At 40.8% G+C, this 19145-nt stretch overlaps 1 protein-coding gene across 6 annotated transcripts in view; it reads left to right on the top strand.

The window, feature by feature from the left end:
* The first annotated feature begins 6045 nt into the window (after positions 1 to 6045).
* The window catches only part of LOC115171659 (transcription factor COE3), a 100177-nt gene continuing 87077 nt past the window's right edge, over positions 6046 to 19145 (top strand). For 4 of the 6 annotated variants that reach the window (XM_029728720.1, XM_029728684.1, XM_029728693.1 and 1 more), the window contains exons 1-2: positions 6046 to 6760; positions 18184 to 18340. In XM_029728720.1, coding sequence (XP_029584580.1) covers positions 6627 to 6760; positions 18184 to 18340 — 291 coding nt within the window. In that variant the 5' untranslated portion in view covers positions 6046 to 6626. The remainder of the gene's footprint in view (positions 6761 to 18183; positions 18341 to 19145) is intronic. The other 2 variants (XM_029728711.1, XM_029728701.1) reach the window with 1 other exon arrangement.

Below are 19145 nucleotides of genomic sequence, written 5' to 3'. Positions count from 1 at the left end.
ATCAATAAGGGACCATAGCTTTCACCTGGATTCACCTGGTCAGTCTGTTATGGAAAGAGCAGGTGTATAGATATATCTACAGTATATACTGTATATCTAAAAGCAATAACAACAACAACAGTTAAAAAAAAATCATCTTGGAGTTAATATTGTATTGAAGTTGACTTTATATTCTCTGCATTTGTTGTTATTTCCATCCATTATTAGGAGTTTTAGAGTTACGGCATGCCTACCGTTTACCGTGCTTGTTTGTTACTAACTGATTACCACATATCCCAAATATGTATCACATTTTAACAATGTATCTGCTATTTGTCTCTTCTCTACAGCATATCACAGGGATAGTGACTTTGACGTGTATGGTAAGTGTTTTTCAATAGGATATATTTGTTATTTTTCATGATTTGAAGTAAAGTGAATTGCAGACCAATTCCTCCTAAAGGACGTGTCTGAACATGTTCTCCTTCAGGTATGGCTCATTGTGCAATGGACAGATGTTCTGAGGGATGGAAAAAGAAACCGAAAGCTCATGGCGACCAATTTCAGATCTTGTCAGGTGACTCTTGTACAGTATAGAAAGTCCCCTGCTGCCATTTATCCCTTTGCTGTTGTATCCTTATTTGGGCAGTTGAAAAATACTTTGAAACACAGAAAACATGCCACAATTAATAGCAGCCCAAAATGCATACCATTATGGAGTATTCACATTAAAGAGAACCAGGCAAGAGAATGCACATTAATATGATACTATACAATAAATTATATATTTATGTTTTATCTACAGGGTTGGCTGAGTCATTCTCCTCTTGCCTGGTTGCAGTGAAGGACTGTGCAAAGCCTGAAAGGAAGAAAGAGGAGCTCTGAGTAGGATTTGGTCTCACATGTCTGTTGTCCTACTTTATGGGGGAAGTTAATAAGTGTGTGGATAGTGTCTACGGAAATGTACTAACATTGCTATAATGGCATGTACACTCCAAAATTTAGACTTCTTTCAATGCTGATTCCAAACTAGAAGTTGCTTCTTTGTCTGGCCACTAGATGGTGGCCTGTACCTTTTCATAATTCAAAATAAAAAACTGTTTTTTAAGTAAGAATAAGTGAGAATAGGCTGTACCTTTCTAAATGGTAAATCAGTGGCTCCCAAACATTTCTGCCGTGGAGACCTACCAAAAGCTGTCATATTTTTCTAGTAACACCACAAATAAAGTAAACCTATATTAATTGTCACAAACCTCTCCTTTTCTCTGTCCATATATATGGCTCTGGTTTGGTCAACCAAGACGATGTCAGTTAGACTTCAGAGTGCTGGGATGGTAGGGCTTGGCCCCTTGGTGTGGAGGTGTTTAGGGGTTAAATACAGGCATCGTGTTGGAATTAGGGTCCTGACAGTGCAGTGTAGGGGTGCTGTGAGTATCTAGGAGAGGGATTAAATGGCTTAAAGAAGTGTTCCTAAATCAGGGTCCATCAGGATGTGCACTTTTTTGTTCTAACCGAGCACTAACACACCCTTGATGAGTTGAATCAAGTGTTTTCATGGAGTTCCCTCATTTAGGAACACTGCAGCTTAAAATATTGGAGGATTTGAGAATATTTTTTTCACATGGAAGTGAAAAAGCTCTGCAATTAGTGTGCTGTCCAGGGGATTTACTTGTACATCAAGCTGCCTCACACCACAGAATCAGCATATAAACTGTCCCATGGTTTGGACGAGGAGGAGCAAACTAGGGATTTGTTACAGGTTCAAGTGTAGTCTTTTTTTTTATCTGTTCCTGTAGACAATATTTTATGATTGTTTTTACTTTGAAATAGTAAATACTATATCTGTACAAGTGCTATATCGTTGTGGATATGTTGTGTTTGTTTATGAAATAAAGATGACAATAATATACTGAACAAAAATATAATCGCAACGTGAAGTTGCTTGAGGTGCTTAAAGTACTTGCATTTGGCACTCAGAAATTCAAGTACTGGAATACTTTGAAAATGTTAAATTTTCTCAAGTTGGTACTTAAAAAGTACTTGAATTAAAATGAGAAGAGAACCGATAATGATCAGATATGTTTATGAAAAATGTTAGAAATATGTATTGGTCTTGCGAATGAATTTCCAGGCAGACTACCGAGTTTTATTTCCTCGCGTGTTTCGCGCGGTGTTGCCATGGAAGATCGGTCATTCCACCCACACTGCGACTCAGTCAGGCAGGTACAGAACCGACTGATTAGGCGCCGCCAAACGTCACATCGATTGCTAAAATGCCAGGCAAATGTACATTCAACCCTGTCTTTTATGCGAATGGAACATTTCTAGGAGCTTTTATTTCAGCTCATGAACAATGGGACCAACACTTTACATGTTGCCTTTTATATTTTTTGTTCTGTGTAGTTTACCCAACTTTTTTACCACTACATCACTGGACCTAACCAACCCACACCGTGTAAGAGCCAATTTATGCTTGATCTGAAAATGTGGTGTGGATGGTGTGACGCAATCACGCAGCCCCGGAGGCACGCAGGGGCCAAATTGAGCTCAAGAGGCATCGCGGTGAATTTGACTTGCCACTGTCTGTAGAACCCTGGAAGTGTAGGTCTCATGTTTCATGAGCTGAAATAAACGATCACAGAAATGTTCCATATGCACAAAAGCATATTTCTCTCAAATGTTGTGCACAAATGTGTTTACATCACTGTTAGTGAGCATTTCTCCTTTGCCAAGATAATCCATCCATCTGATAGGTGTGGCATATCAAGAAGCTGATTAAACAACATGAACATTATACAGGTGCACCTTGTGCTGGGGAAAATAAAAGGCCACTCTAAAATGTGCAGTTTTGTCACACAACACAATGCCACATATGTCTCAAGTTTTGAGGGAGCTTGCAAATGGAAGCTGACTGCAGGAATGTCCACCAGAGCTGTTGCCAGAGAATTGAATGTTAATTTCTCTACCATGGCGTCGTGTGGGCGAGCGGTTTGCTGATGTCAACGTTGTGAACAGAGTGCCCCATAGTGGCAGTGGGGTTATGGTATGGCCAGCACAAGCTACGGACAACGAACACATTTGCATTTTATCGATGGCAAGTTGAATGCACAGAGATACCATGACGAGATCCTGAGGCCTGCCATCATCTGCCGCCATCACCTCATGTTTCAGCATGATAATTCAGGGCCCCATGTTGCAAAGGTCTGTGCACAACTCCTGGAAGCTGAAAATGTCCCAGTTCTTCCATCTCCTGCATACTCACCAGACATGTCCCCCATTAAGCATGTTTGGGATGCTTTGGATCGAGTTCCAGTTCCTGCCAATATCCAGCAACTTGCACAGCCATTGAAGAGGAACGGGGCCAAATTCCACAGGCCACAATCAACAGCCTGATCAACTCTATGCGAATGACATGTGTCTCACTGAATGAGGCCATTGGTGGTCAAACCAGATACAGACTGGTTTCATGATCCACGCCCCTACTTTTTAAAAAGTTATCTGTGACCAACAGATTTATATCTTTATTCCCAGTCATGTGAAATCCATAGATCAGGGCCTAATTAATTTATTTCAATTGACTGATTTCCTGATATGAACTGTATCTCAGTAAAATCTTTGAAATGATTACATGTTGCGTTTATATTTTTGTTCAGTGTACGTTGATTCACGCCCCAGTGTACGTCTTCCACTGCTAACACACGTAGCAACCCATGACCACTAGATGACAGCAATCGTCAGCAAACTGAATGGCACACTGAACAAAAATCAAGGACAGTGATCAGTGAATTTTCTGTGAAGTACTCTTTCTATCTAACATTGAAATAGAAAGCATCTGCACACATGACTAAACAAAGGATGGATGTCATTATTTTATGAAATAATAGGCTATAGTTTGTTCTCCGTCAGCTTTTACAGTTTTACCACAAGGCTTAAGCCACTCACTCAATTTGAGTGTTTTGTATGAATTTGTAAATATTTTGGAGAAAAAAAATGACAACAAAAAACGTGCTGAAATCCAGTATGTAGTTCCCTTACATTAATTTACAGTAGCCTACACGAGACAAACAAAAATACACAAGGCCTACACATTTCCACTGGAATGATGTGTATGGTACTAATTGAACCAAGAGCCAGCTTCTGAGAAGACATTGCTTATTATTGATGATGATACATAAGGTTAGGCTATGCGAACGATGGTTGCCTACTATCCCTTGGCTGTAGACCACCGCCCAGTCGTAGTTTCAGATTGTCTCCGCTGAGTGTTTTGTGGCCCCCTGACTTTCCAGTCTGGCCTTGTAGACGGCCTTGTTGACGGTCTCTAGAAAGTGCAATTAAAATATGCATGTTGTAAAACCTTTTATGTTGTCATTTTGTCTCAAGAGTTATCTCCGCAGAACGTTGCCAACCCACGAATTTATACCCATCTTCTCTCCCTTGAGACTGGACTTTCACATGACTTATTTCCCAGCACACACTTTTCCCCGTAAAGTACCATAAATAAAAAAGAGCGAATGCATAAGCGTCGGTGACTGTATTGAGGTTATTTTAATCCTATAGGCTACCTCGAACACAGAAATAAAACGGATGGGGAAATTATTTATTTTACACCAATTGTATAAACAAACGTTTTGTTGGTTAATCATTAACTTAATATTGTTTTGGTTATGTTACAAAATACCCAAATAATGATAAAGATAAATACGTTGTACTATTATTATTCAAATTATACCTGTAATTATAACAATTCGTTCAATTAACAAGAAAAACGTAGGAATATCTTTATTGAAGAACATATTAATACAAGATTTTATTATTGCAATAATATAACTTGAGATAATATGATAGTGTCTATTGTTGTAAGATGAATGATCAGGTAAGCCTAATTACTTCTAAAAGGAATATTGTAGTCAACATATTCCGCGATTTAAGTGTCACCGAATTAATTTGCTTGTAGAGAAATATGAATATTGACTATCCAGACGTTAGGTTTACGTATCTCCTGAATACATTTTGGTCTCCTAAGTTAAGAGGCTAACGTTCTATAAATATTTAATTGTGGTTGCTTTGGAAGATTCCTAATTAACGAAATTCGAGTTGTTGTGGTATAAAAGTAGGCTAGACTACTGCGTTAACGGAACTGTCAAATTACTTGAAACAATGCCATTTATAAGAGTTACTATTGTATATAATAATTATAATTATTAATTATTTTGAGTGTGCATTATTATTATTATTAATTATTATTAGGCCGCTGTGATTTATTGTATTACAATTACTGGACGAAAAGGGTCTCAAGGACAGCCGCTCTCAAATATCTTTGTACACATTCACAAACTACCATTCAAGTGATATATTGACAAGCAAAGCTTTATTGCGAAAAATGACCTACACTATTCAGAATCAAAACCGTCAAGAAAGACACAGGCAAAATGTTTATGCGGTCCATCATGAGCTTTTAACAAATATTCAATCATCTCGAAATATTATTGAATGGGTGTGTGTGTGCGCGCGCGCGCATACGTGTGAGTGCGTGCGGGGTGAAGTGTTCGTGCGCGCACGTATGAATTTGTGTGGCACGATAAATTAGGTCCTCTGATCATGTTGACGAAGTGTATTGCTCCTCACAAACATAATGAAGCCTATTCAGTCCAATGCCACAACAAGGATACAGTGAACCTAACATCAACCACAGCCTACGACAGGATCAATGCTTTCAAATGAGAGGTCAGCTTTATGCCTTTATGAGCCAATTCAAAAGTAGGGCAACATGCAAATAGCCCGATTAATCTGGTAGGGCAATTCTACACTTATTGTGTCCACGCGCACAGCCCAGCAAAATTGTGCAATGGGTAAACACGCCGAAAGCTTTTGCCGCGAATTCAAAAAATGACGTCATGGATGACTTACGCCAATGAGAAGCCAGATCTGCGATTGACGCGTAAATGATTTTTCCTTATAAGGACTAGTCTCCGCCCTTGTCAAATCCATGCTTGTCGTCATCACCCCCACCCCCCATCCCCCATCCCCTGAGAGCGCTAGAGCCTCCGAACCCGAGAGAAGGTGCGCTCCGCTGGGACAGAGGAAGGATAAAGAGACTGGGAGGGAGGGAATGAGATTTCTTGGTACCCAATCCCCCTTTTCCCCTGGGAGAGCAAATCTTCCAAGGTCCGTCCCTCCCTCTTGTTTGGTAATCATTTCATTTTACTCCTTTTTGAAGCACTCGCTTGTTTTATCCCACTTTTCATTTCACAATCCGGTGCGCGTATGTTCGCCTTCTGATCAACTTCGACATCTCCCCTCTCTTTCCTCACGACGAAAAGGTCTCCTAGATCCCGGCTGATTATTTTCCTTTGAGATGCTTAACTGTTCTAACACTCGCCCTCTCTCCACCCTCTTTTAACTTCAGACCGTTAAGCTTGAGCGAACTGAACTGAGGTTGGAATTTAAAATAAAGCGGAAAACCCAAAGGGATACGACGCTCGTCTTTGGATAAGGACCGCTATCGCTTTCCCCCTTGTTGTACTTTGGGGATAGATTCTTCCCATTTCAGTTGCTCGTCGTTAATCCAGGTGGCCTTGCTTTGAGTGAACAGGAGGATTATTTAGCGTGATTTGGTAAAAAGAGAGAGATCCCAGAAGGTTACTTTCATGTTCTCCATCCAGGACAGCCTCCCGCGAGGAGCCTTGACCATGAAAGAGGAACCGCTCACGAGTGGCATGACACCGGTCCGCTCTTGGATGCAGAGCGCGGGGATATTGGACGCGAACACAGCAGCACAAAGGTAAACATAAACTAGATATGCACATATGATAATCGCTGGACATGATGCTGACAGTTCGGTGCAGTTTGCCGGACAACATAGGCTACACTCGTACGAGTGTAAACCATCGGTAAAGACGCAAATATTATGCATTTAAAGTAGCCTACTGTGTCCTGCACCTATTCGCAAAATAGCTCTTTAGACTTGGTGTCCCAATACTTGTTAAACACGTACCATGTGTAAATAGCCTGTAGCATCTCTAGGAGTGTAGAATGGAATGGGGGACATTGATCAAGATGCGCTTTGACAATGAGACCTTGCATCATTTTGTACAACAGACCATGACCCTTTAGTCAACACCTAGATTAATGGATATCTGTAACCGTAATTTATACCTCCCCTCATGTGACAAATGGGCTAACTGTTTGCTCCGCGTTTAATTTCAGGCACTCAGGCACTGGTTGACAGTTAGGTGGCGCATATCAGCTATATGGCTGAGTGAGCTCCAAGAAATGTGCTGTTACTGAAAACTCTTGACTCTGATTAGCAAATAACTCAAACTTTACAATGTGCATGTGCCATCTAATAGAACGTCGCCATACTGTATCTCCCGCGCATGCGTGGAATAATGTAAAACACAATTTTCACTTATACTAAGTGTTGGCTAAACAATAAGAGCACCTCGAAGAGTTTGCAGCTGTCCCACATGCAGAAGTTGGTTTGTGAAAGAAAGGCTTACAGAAAGAATCGCCAACATCATCGGCTGCAAGGTTTTGTGATGATAACGTGGATGTCCATGTAGGCCATTAATAACTTAGAATGTCATTCTCAGATGTATATCTGAGATCTATGCGTAAAGCTGCATGCATTAAAATATTAGACAAATCGTTGGCCCAAATTATAAGTCGTATAAGCAATGTTATCAAACCAGCTTATTTGATCTCATTTTAAAGTATAGGCTACCCGGACACATTCAATTGAATATGACTCATTTTGGCTATAAGATAAACCGTGTCTGTGTATCCTGCAGCTGTGACCCTGTTAATCTCTTATGGACGTACGTGCGCTTTTGTAAGTTATGGACGTGAATGAAGATTGATAATATGTTAACAGGTAGGCCTACCACACAATAAGAATTGTTTTAATTCTGTATTAATTAAGCTAGGCCTATCTACAAGTGTTGTTTTAAGGTGATCAAAAGTAGAATTCAATTAAATGCATAGTTTTAAGATCTTAATAAATACAATTTATTATTTTATAATTGAAATTATTTCATAATTAAACTTGAATGTATTAAATCTTGAATTATTGAATAGTATTTGGTGCAAAAACACAAAAAGCATGGTGTGTATAATATTAATAATACGTGATAAGCTATATATCGCCGAGAAATATTGATGATGTGAGTGTTGGCGAGAAATTGATTGGCTTCACTCAAAGTGTTAAAATAAATGACTTCAACTGAACTGAAATAATGTAGAGCAGGTAAATGCCTACACTTCTTTAAATCGGATAATAATTCTATACAGGCATACTGACAAATTACTTTTCGATTTTAACGCTTGTGTGAAAATCTTTTACCAGTACCATCCAAAGTTGTCATCACGGAACAAATTGTCACTACAAGCATGCCCTGACCCCTGCATTAATACATACAGCAACGGCTATAACATATTATGAGACCTGTGTTTATGATGTCTATTGATAATAACAATTTTATACACTATTAAAATGTAACAAAACTGTAGCCCCTCACTCGAGGTTAATGTTTGGGTGTCGGTTGTTGGCATCGGAAATATGTTATGATGCCCGGCGTGCACATTGCCGACAGTTGTCATATCTGATTGCCTGAACTATAAAAAAACCAAACACAAAAAGGGTAACAAGAGCAAGCATATCCTACTGTAGCCTACGTTTACCACCTTACATGCTCAAAATGCTATTCGTTTCTTATTGCATTTTGAGCAGGCAAGATGAAACTACCAAACAGTCTCGGAGTTAGAGTATCGTTTAAGTGACCCCCAGTCCATCAGGATGCCGGAAGTGGTGGTGTGGTGTCATGTTAGACAACATCAGCACGTTTCAAATGAAACAAGAGGTCAAGAAGTTAAGCATTTCATGAGCTAGGATGAAGACGTTTTTCCTGTGTTAGTTGTCATTATGTCGCACACACGCGTCCACCCGGGAGTTCAAGTCGGATAAGCGGGTCAATTGACACGTCCGGTGCTCGCGGGTGAGCGCGTCGACACCATGTCGTTTAAGCTGGTTTTCTTACGGTGTCAATACATTTGTGAGTCCACAAACTGTCTTTCATGCGTTCACAATTTCCCTTTATTTATTTGGAGGGAAAAATAGACCTGTCTGCTGGATATCCGTCCACATAGCATGTCAGTTTTAACAGTTGGTGTGCTCTGAATACTGCTTCCCATTATGCTTAATTGAACTGAAACGCATTAAACTCATGTGTCACACATTTGTCATGTAACACAAAGAGAATTCGTACTTGAATATTACTGTCAGGTGATCAACAGTATAAAGGCTATTATTGATCAGTACTGGTTGACAGTTGCAGTAATTTGCCAAGTGTAGCTACATTTACATTTGCATGAACTGTTATTGGCTATATGGTGATAACTTATTTGATAGTGTTAAAGTGCATCACTTTATATTCTAGAAAATATTTTTAAAAAGGTCAAATGCACACTTATCTAGATTAAGATATTGCAAAAATAAGACAGGTGGCTATTAGTAGTGGCAGTACATTCATGTGTTATTACACTGGGTGTGACATTGTTGGCAGAAACTATTTGAATTGTGTTCAATAAACATTATCTGAGACCATTCGCTCTAAGATAATATTTCGTATATTCTTTTTAAAGCAATTAGTCAGATATTTCTCCTTCCCGGTGCGTAACAAGATTATGCATAGATCACCAGACAACTTGTTATTGTATGTGTAATGACATGGACATTTTCATTTAAACGAGGCTACGTCTCTTGGTTTGGATGATTGTGGTTTACTACTTCCCATTGCAATGCAATGCGTCTGTGTCATTTTGCCATGTCAATTCCTGAGTAAGTATTTAACTCTCATGGACAAGTACTCTGAAGTCTAGCCGTCAACACTTCTATAGACGAAGCTCCGCCCATTCGAGGTCTGACACGTTGAGAGTGACCCATACCCAACGTATACCATGCAAACAAAAAGTTTGATAAAACAACACATTCACCAAAACTCATTTGAGGGGCAATGCCCAAACAGTGAGTTTCTGTATGTCAAGTTACACTGCAGTAAGTAGTTGCACTTGTGCGTGTAGGTCAAGTAGATTTTTAGGGGGTAAGGGAAAAGTACTCTGGAGAGCCTCTGGCCTTCTCTCGGTTCTGGAACTGTACTGTACATTCTAGATTTGCTTGTGACACAGTGTTGAAAAAAACGGAACTGGAGACGAATAGTTTTGTTTAGCGCTCGGATGTGGTCGCGGATAGATCTGATGTGGATAGTAAAGTGGCATTGCTGATTGAATGTGTAAATGGGTCACTTTTAGAGACACTCCCCTAGCCTATGTCCACCGCAACTGCCCCTCCCGATCTATCTCCCAAAACAGCCATTCCACTGAAGCGAGGAGAAGAGGGGTGTGTGTGTGTGTGTGTGTGTGACTAAGTGGACTGCACAACTGGGGAACAGATTTCACTTGACCCTCCCCAGTTGCCACTGTAAAATCGAGCAAAGTGAATTATGTTGACCCTCTCTTTGTCTGCTAAGAGGAGGGGGGAACTTAATAAAGTGCAGGTTCCCAAGCTTAGTGGAAGACTGAGTGTTTAGTGTTCAGTGTGAGCGACCGGGGAGACTGATAGCCCAGGATTCTATATCCAGAGCTCAATCCGTCACTGCCTCAATCATTACCAGTCACCGGACTCAGAATATGGAGACAATACTTCCCATTGGCCCCAGGCATATGGGAAGGAGAAGCACATTTGTACAGACAGACATATTTGTCCTGGGTGGCAGTCATTCATATACTTGACATCACCACATGTCATCTTGGGAGAGATTTTGGTCCAAGGTTCCTTCACTGTAAGCGATCATCATTCACAATCACTCAGGTCAATGAACATGTCAGACCTGTTATTTCTTATTTTTACAGAGCAAAATAGAGTTATTGTGAAATGGGCATTTCTCCCCTCTTCCCCCTATTAAATTCCTCTAAATGTTCCTGAGCCTTGTGGAGAAGTGTCAGATAGTTAAAACAAGACACCCACAGTGCATTCACCCTGTTGCAGCGTGTTCCTGTGAATTCTCTCTAACACTTTGCACGGCGGTGACACCACGGCGACTCGCTTAAATATATCTAGACACCTGACTTAGCCTACTCTTCGTCTCACACTGCTAAATCTCAGCCACTCTGCACCCAGTTCATTGGATCCCGCAACAGAAACAAGTGTTTCTCACCAGCTGCCCCTAAACGTGCAAACAATTAGTTGGCTTGTGCAAAGCCACCTACTTTATGAACCCCATTAGAAGTGTGCCAGTGACCAACTAATGGTTTCAGCTGTGGCCCACTCATGAAGTTTGCAGAGGTATGTGTGTTGTGAGGACCAGGGTGCTGCTTTGATTCGCGGTCTAGGCACAGGTGCGCCACGGCTAAACCTGTAGCAAACATTGAACAGGGAGAAAGTCTAGTAAAAAATACTATTGCGGTCTGAGAAAATAGCTGACACCATACAGTGAAAAACTCAAGGTGAAGATTTACTATGTACTTCTGCAGATGAGAGTTCACAGCTTTTTAGCAAGTTTTTGGTGTGTGCTGTAAAGTAACATATGACTGAGGTCTTGATAGAGTAAAAGTTGTTGTCCAATGATGGACTGGGCAATATTTTTACATTTTACATTTGAGTCATTTAGCAGACGCTCTTATCCAGAGTGACTTACAGGAGCAATTAGGGTTAAGTGCCTTGCTCAAGGGCACATTGACAGATTTGTTTCACTTAGTTAATGTTATGTAAGTGTTTTCCCACTTGTCTTGATTTGGATTTAGGTTTGAACCAAACACAATGTCTGTATCCATCATCAGTGTTACACTGGTTCTAGTTGAGAAAACAGACTAACTGTTGATGTTTGATTTTCATTTATGAACCCTAATTGTGTGTGTCATTTTTAATTTACACAGTCAGCTCAGAGAAACATTACCCCATTGGCTAAAAGCGGTGTAGTTGTCTTGCTGCAATTACCAAACAATTAGACGGAAGTGTTTCGACTGGGTGATACTATTTTTACAGTTGGGGAAAAAGGGAGCATTGTTTCTGACATTTTGCACAACATGTGTGAGTGTACCAATTAGTACATTTTTACATTTTAGTCATTTAGCAGACACTCTTATCCAGAGCGACTGGACACATTTTCATTGGCCGTGGGGATCAACCCCATAACCCTGTCGTTGCAAGTGCATTGCTCTGCCGACTGAGCAACACGGGATCATGTATTGTAAGTGTAATAAACTGCAGTGGATCTACACACAGCTCTGTGTGGGTGTTAACATGAGCTGTAGACTTGTCTGGGTGGTTTTGTAAGTCAGTGACGTTTCAAATCCACTTTACAGTATTTCATGTTGTTTGAAGAGATACAACTTTGTTTAGTGTAGTCGTTTCTACTTTTCTGATGCAGTAAGTCTCTAGGGATTTCAAATGCCACTAGGGAGGGTAGATGAGTAGGAAGAGTGGAAGGGAAGAGTGGCTTTTGCATCGCTGAGGTGCAAAAACAATGTGTAAACTGTGATTTTTCAATCCCTTTTTCCTTGAGAAAGAATGTATTATTCTTCTACATGTAGCGACATCTCTTTTCTGATGACTGACACTTTCAATTGTGAGATTGTGAGATTGGGTTGCTCAGTGGTTTATAACACTGACTGGCCAAATCCTGCACTAGCTTTTGAATTCTAAACAGCACAGTGAGATTGCTCAGACAGATGTTCTACTATGAGGCAGCCCATTACTTAGGGATGGTTAGGGATAGGATAGTTTGTTGGGACAGTTAGACTAGACTACTGCTCTCAGTTCTCAAAGTTTGGCCTGCCAGAAACCTTAAACCATGTTTTGCAAATCTTCTGTAAAAAAAATGGAAACAGTTTTGTCTGCAAAAACAAAGTTGATTTAGTCCGTCAAGTGAGTATATGATTTGTTTTCCATGACGGTGCATTTGTTTTTGTTTGGATTTCCCAAGGCAAGGCATTGTGGCTGTGTAACAACCCTGCAATATGTGGGTAATATTAAATGGTTGGTACTATATTGTGAGAGGGGAGAGAAGAAGAGAGGAGATGTCTAAGTGGGTATGGTGATAGGTTTCACCAGATGACAGAACTCCAGACTGAAAGCATCTGAGACTGTCCATTCTGCCTACTGAGGGTACACACACACGCACACGCACAAGCACAAGCACACACACACGCTCACACGCACGCACGCACACACACACACACACACACACACACACACACACACACACACACACACACACACACACACACACACGCACACAGACAGACAGACAGACAGACACAGGCGAGGGCTGTACCCCTGCTGTGTTCTAGGCTTCTTCTCATTAGCTCATATTACACGGCTAATGAGAGCTAACCAAACAAGAGCTAGGGAGGGAGCGGTGCTACATCCCTGACTGGGCAAATGTATGCCAGAGTAATTGTGTATCGGCTGCATAAATTACACTCTTCCTTATACACACACACACACACACACACACACACACACACACACACACACACACACACACACACACACACACACACACACACACACACACACACACCAGCATGTGCATATATTTCATGTGACCCCTCCCCCCAACATTTGCTGATGCAATTAGTGTAAGTCTGAAACATCTAGATAGGTCAATGTTTCTTGCATTGGTTTTCCATGCTGTTCTATTCTGATATCTTCCCCCCTTTTACTGTCTCCTTTGGTTTCGTCCTTGGCTTTATACTCAACATCTTCTCTGTGTTAGTCCTCCTATAGCTTTGTCCCCTACTGTCCACTCCAGGGACAAACCAAGTAGCAACCCAGAGAGGGGTGGCCGTACAACCACCACAGAGGTTGTGAGATTTACAGTTCCACTATTTATTAGATTAACACAGTGGCAGTAGGCCAGAGAGAGGAGATTTTTAATACTCTACGTGCATCCCATTTGTATAAACAAGGCGATGGTATATGGCTCATTAGGCCGTCCTGTAGGAAGCAGCCGGCCGCGCTGGTTAAAGACTCCGCCGCTCGGTCGGTCACACCCCATCACCCAGCTGATTAATGCTGGAGGGGTGCAGGGCCGTGTCCACGGTGCCCACTCTGGTGGCACAGGGGACGCTCTCTACCCAGGGGAGGGTGAGGGCGGTGGGGAGGGAAACCACTGATCGCTCCCTTAAAGCCAAAATCTGGAAGATTTACCAGATGCTCATGGGTACTATTACACAGCTATATGCAGAACAATATATTTGTATGCACATACATGCACACACACACATGCAACTGCATACGTTTATTCGCAAACACGCACGCACACACACATTACAGTCAACAGTGTCCAGTATATTGACAGGGCCATTTTCCTGCATGTTCACATGTTCGTTGATCATCTCAGAGCAGGAGTCTCAGTGTTTAATATCTATTTCCCGGAAGTGTGCAGGCCCTCTAGCTGTGAATACTTTAGCCCTGGGTTACATTTTTCATTTATCATAATTAGAATTTGTTGCATTGCATTAAGCCAATACTGCCGAAGACTGCATGCTTTGACTAATGCTGCATGGCAGAAAGCTGGACCTTTAAAAATAATAATTTCTGGAAGATGTAAAATTATTCTCAGAATTTTGTACTCTTTTTTATTGATAACCATTAATTTATAGTCGTTAAAACCTCTAGTCAGAATCTTGTTGAATGCGCTAGTGCAGGGATCATCAACTAGATTCAGCCGCGGGATGATTTTTTCTCCGGGGGCCTGAACGTAATTACAAATAATTTGAAGACTGCAAATTAACTGTACGAAACCCAAACAGATATAATATTTGATTGAAACATAATAATATCAAATCTTGTTTACGTTTGTATATGTTCACGTGTGTTTTTATTATGCGTGGGAATACTTGGGAACAGATTTCCAAAATGAAAATCACTTGGAGCTGATTTCCTGGTGTTTTTACAGTAGTTTATGTCCAACAATGAAAATTCTACAAAAAAAAGTACTGTTTTATTTTATTTTCGCTCAGAAAACTAAATAAAACCATCAGCGGGCCAAATTTGCTCCCTGGGCCGCCAGTTGGGGAACCCTTCTCTAGTGACTTTATATCAAATGTAACAGCCCATGTTAAAACGACTATTGGACCAGGTGTCTCTTGGAAAAGAGATGTTATCTCAATGAGAAAAAACCTGTATAAATAAAGGTACAAAAATAATCAAAATAAATCAAAAATCACTAAACGTACTGTCTTGTTTGAAGCATTAATATCAGCCACAGAATGTACATGGGCTTTAGGTGTCAGATGATTGTGTTGAGAGCGGACAACTTGACAGATACGGCTTCACGCGTGATCTTCCCCTTCAGCGTTTACAGTGGGAGAGTGTCAAAGCACATGTAGAGTGGAGCTCTGTCAGAAGAGCTGTTAGCTGTATTTGTTGTCGGTCTGTCTGTTGGCCTCTGATTTACACCCAGCCTGCGTAGTAGAAACCTGTGTGCCGTCAATACTGTTTTTATTATACTGAGTGCCACTGCCGTGCACTACAGGCCGCCGCGGCCAAGCATAAATGGATGCGGCTATAATTAGCATAATTGAAATAATAACGCTAACAAGCTTTCTGTGTCGATGGAGTGCGGAGAGATCTGAATGTGCTGAGACTGGCTCTGGCACCGCCGCTGTGGCTGGAGTTCTCAACGCATCCCCGATGTTCTGGCGTAGCTTCGTAATTGGGGTAATGGTGTCGAAGGGGGGCTTCTACATGTAGTTGGAGGTGGGAACTGATATTGTGGGAAGTGATATGGCTCAAGTCTGGTTTTCATTGTTATAGGTAGGTAAGTATACTGTTGTGGTGGTTTACATTAAGATTACTATGTAGGCCATGGCAGTAGTACGGTCACCAAATGTTTGTGTCAGGTAATTCAGTAAAATGAATCATGGGGTTTCCCCCTTTTTTGTTAACTTTTTAGGCTTGGGAAACACAAAAAATATACTTTTTAAAGGTTATGTAAGGAGGGTATGCTAGAGAGGAAAAAGAGCCCATCAGTCGCACAGTTAATATTTAGTAGCACAGAAACCATGATTTCAGATTGGCCCTAGCTAGCCTCTCTCTCTCTCTCTCGCTCGCTTTCTCTCTCTCTCTTTATCTCACATCTCCCCCCATTGTAAAACTCCATCCTCCCTTGTGCAACCTTCTGTCTTTGCGTTTTCACAACTCAGAGTCCAGGAATTAGCTTTCAACAAACTGGGTTACAAATGAGGCATTAAGCATTGGTAATAGGGGTGCAGAAAGGTCACGCCGGTATTAATCTAGCATCTGGGGAATATATCCATGAGCGCAGAGAGAAAGCAACCAGGCAACTTTCCAAAAACAATCTCTCCGCCCCCCCCCCAAGACAAATGCAGCACATGAATAAATATTTTGACATAACTGCTTTGTGTTTGGAATCTCTTATTGAACATGGTTATTTGTTGAGTTAGTGTGGATGAATGAGATATCAGCCACCGAGTTCAACAGAGATTGGTACCAAAGCATTATTATATTTCGATGTTTCATTGATTTAACAATAGAGCTCCTATAGCCGCCTGCAAGCGTTTGTTTATATATTTGGATCTGTCCTTGCGTTTAAAAAGCAATTACGCTCATGTATCCTTGAACATTTTCCTGAATGAGGAATCGATTTTATGATCAAAAAATGGGTTTATTTTGAGGCTATGAGATGCGCAGAGATGCATGAGGTATCTTACTCAACGAGTAGCTCTCCCTCCATGGAGTAGAGCAGTTATGCCCAGTCTTTTAGAGCACACGTTGACATGCACAAGGTACCTGTAAAGCAAATCAGTCCGTTTCACTGGGTTAACACACTGCAATCTTTTCTGTCATTTATCTTCTTCACATAAAGACATGATTCAGCACCATTTGTTTTTGTACATATGTTAATGCTCGTTTCCAGTTTTGTTTCATTTTGTATGTTTCCGTCTGTGTGGTGTCAACACATTTTTGTTGTTGTGAGTGGATATCAATGTTTGTGTCTTTGGGCATCTCAAACGGCTCTATTCTGTCACTACAATTTGCCATTATTAGTGACAGGCCAAGAAGCATTGTGTGTGGCAACATCAGCCTTTCAGGTTCTTCAAAATATCATTTTCCTCTCTCGCCAAAACCAATGGAATTAAATTCAGATTGTCAAAAACCTTCCATTTAAATTCCTCTCCAAAGCTGTGAAACCTTTTCAATTCTAATTCATCATCTGTCCGACACCATGTCGCCTTTGAATTGGCATTAACTTCAACATTTCACTTTTAATCTAAATGAACTCCAACCCTGGTTAGCAGTGTATGGATTACGTGTTAGCAGACATCCTCCCTCTCTAAAACAATCGTGAAAAGGGTTGAGTGTGTGTGTGTGTGTGTGTGTCTGCGTACGCACAGTGTGTGGAGGTCTTTTACTCTTCAGGCCCAGGGGATGCAGGGCAAAGTGGAGTGAGTTTGACTGACAGGTCAGGGAAAACTGGAGTGGCGCGTTTGCCAAGTGGAATGGTGCCCCACAGCGCTTGGCACGAACAGAGGCAGACGCTGCCTTCTGGGGTCCCCGCTACCCAGCCAAAAATCACATTGTTGAGGTGGTCGAGGAGACAAATAACACAAAGGAACGCGTGGCACACACAGGGAACCATGAACATAGGGCCAAGTGCCTTCATTTATCACGCTCTCTCTCTCTCACGACTCCACTGCTCTCTCCTTCTTTTCCTTATTTGTGTTGTAGTATAATGAATTTGGTTTCAAGAGATGTTAGTTTCTTGGGGTTAGTTGGTACTGATATAGTAGGTGTTGACCTGATGAAGATTGATTCTTGTCAGTACAATGAAAATGTTTTGAAACACCTCAAAGTGTAGGTTTCTTTAAATGAAACCGATGACTGTATAGTAATAATTATCAGGACTCTGGGCCCTATTCAATCACAACTACTCCAGGGTTTCTTCTTTGCAAGGCAGCATACTTGAATTATTGGAATACTACACATGCAATTTTCTTTTTGTTTCACACAGTAAACAGCATTTGTTTTACCTACAGAAACAGCTTGTGATTGAATAGCGCCTGCTGTGTTTAGAATTGCAATGGTGGCCCTCGTCTCCACAGTACTAACCAAATGTCACCCTCCTCTCGCTCCCATTTTCTCTCCCCCTATCCCCCTCTTTGTCGTTCTACTATCTATAGCGGTGTAGGTCTGGCCCGGGCTCACTATGAAAAACAGCCCCCCTCGAACCTGCGCAAATCCAACTTCTTCCACTTTGTGTTGGCGCTGTACGACCGACAGGGCCAGCCCGTGGAGATCGAGAGGACCTCCTACATAGACTTTGTGGAGAAAGACAAAGTAAGACCAACACACACAAAGGGGAATGGGGTGGAGGGCGTGTGTGCCAGGTATAGCTGGCATTGGGGATAAACGGGTGGCACTGGCGCTGGGATCAGCGTTATAGCACAGTGATGCTTTGAAACATGGGACGTGTAGCACACAAACTGTGGACACATTCATTTTTCTTCACGTCAAGTCAAGATCAATATTCTTTCCTTATATTGTTAATTGATTTATTATATACGCTGCAATGTAATGTAATGCATTTCTTTAGTGAATTAAATTTGTATGAATTCTATATCTTTGCATTATGATATTATTGAACAGAATTATATTATATTATATATACACTCATTTGATTATATTGATTTCAATTTATTAGAATTTCATAAACATAATTTTGCAAAAAAAAATTAAGATAATATACTTTATGTAGAACATATATTGATTATGTCCACCTCATAAATAAAGATTATGTTTTTATTTAATTAACTGAGTTCCGTATTGTAAGTATCTTTTGTTAGTCATTCAATACTAATCAAAGTATTTTGAGAAAGTACATTCATGAGAAAAGCTTTTGAGATTTCTTACAAAAACTAAAACTTGGAAATAACTGAAACATGGAAAGATTGTAATCTAGAAATCCAGAGAGCTGGTTGTGCATAGAAATCATTCAGATATAGAAGCACTTGCAGTTTCCAAAGAACCTGTTGGGGGGCAGTGATGAGCAGAAGGCAGAAAAGCTTGAATGAAAGCAGTTTTGATTCAACTTTAATTCAGACATTAAAGGTACTATTTTTATTTAAGGAATTTTGATGATGAG

The sequence above is a fragment of the Salmo trutta genome, chromosome 3 (genome assembly GCF_901001165.1).
Source record: "Salmo trutta chromosome 3, fSalTru1.1, whole genome shotgun sequence".
Classification (NCBI taxonomy): Eukaryota; Metazoa; Chordata; class Actinopteri; order Salmoniformes; family Salmonidae; genus Salmo; species Salmo trutta.
Note: the sequence above shows the minus strand (reverse complement) of the source record. Positions and strands in the feature narration are given on the sequence as shown.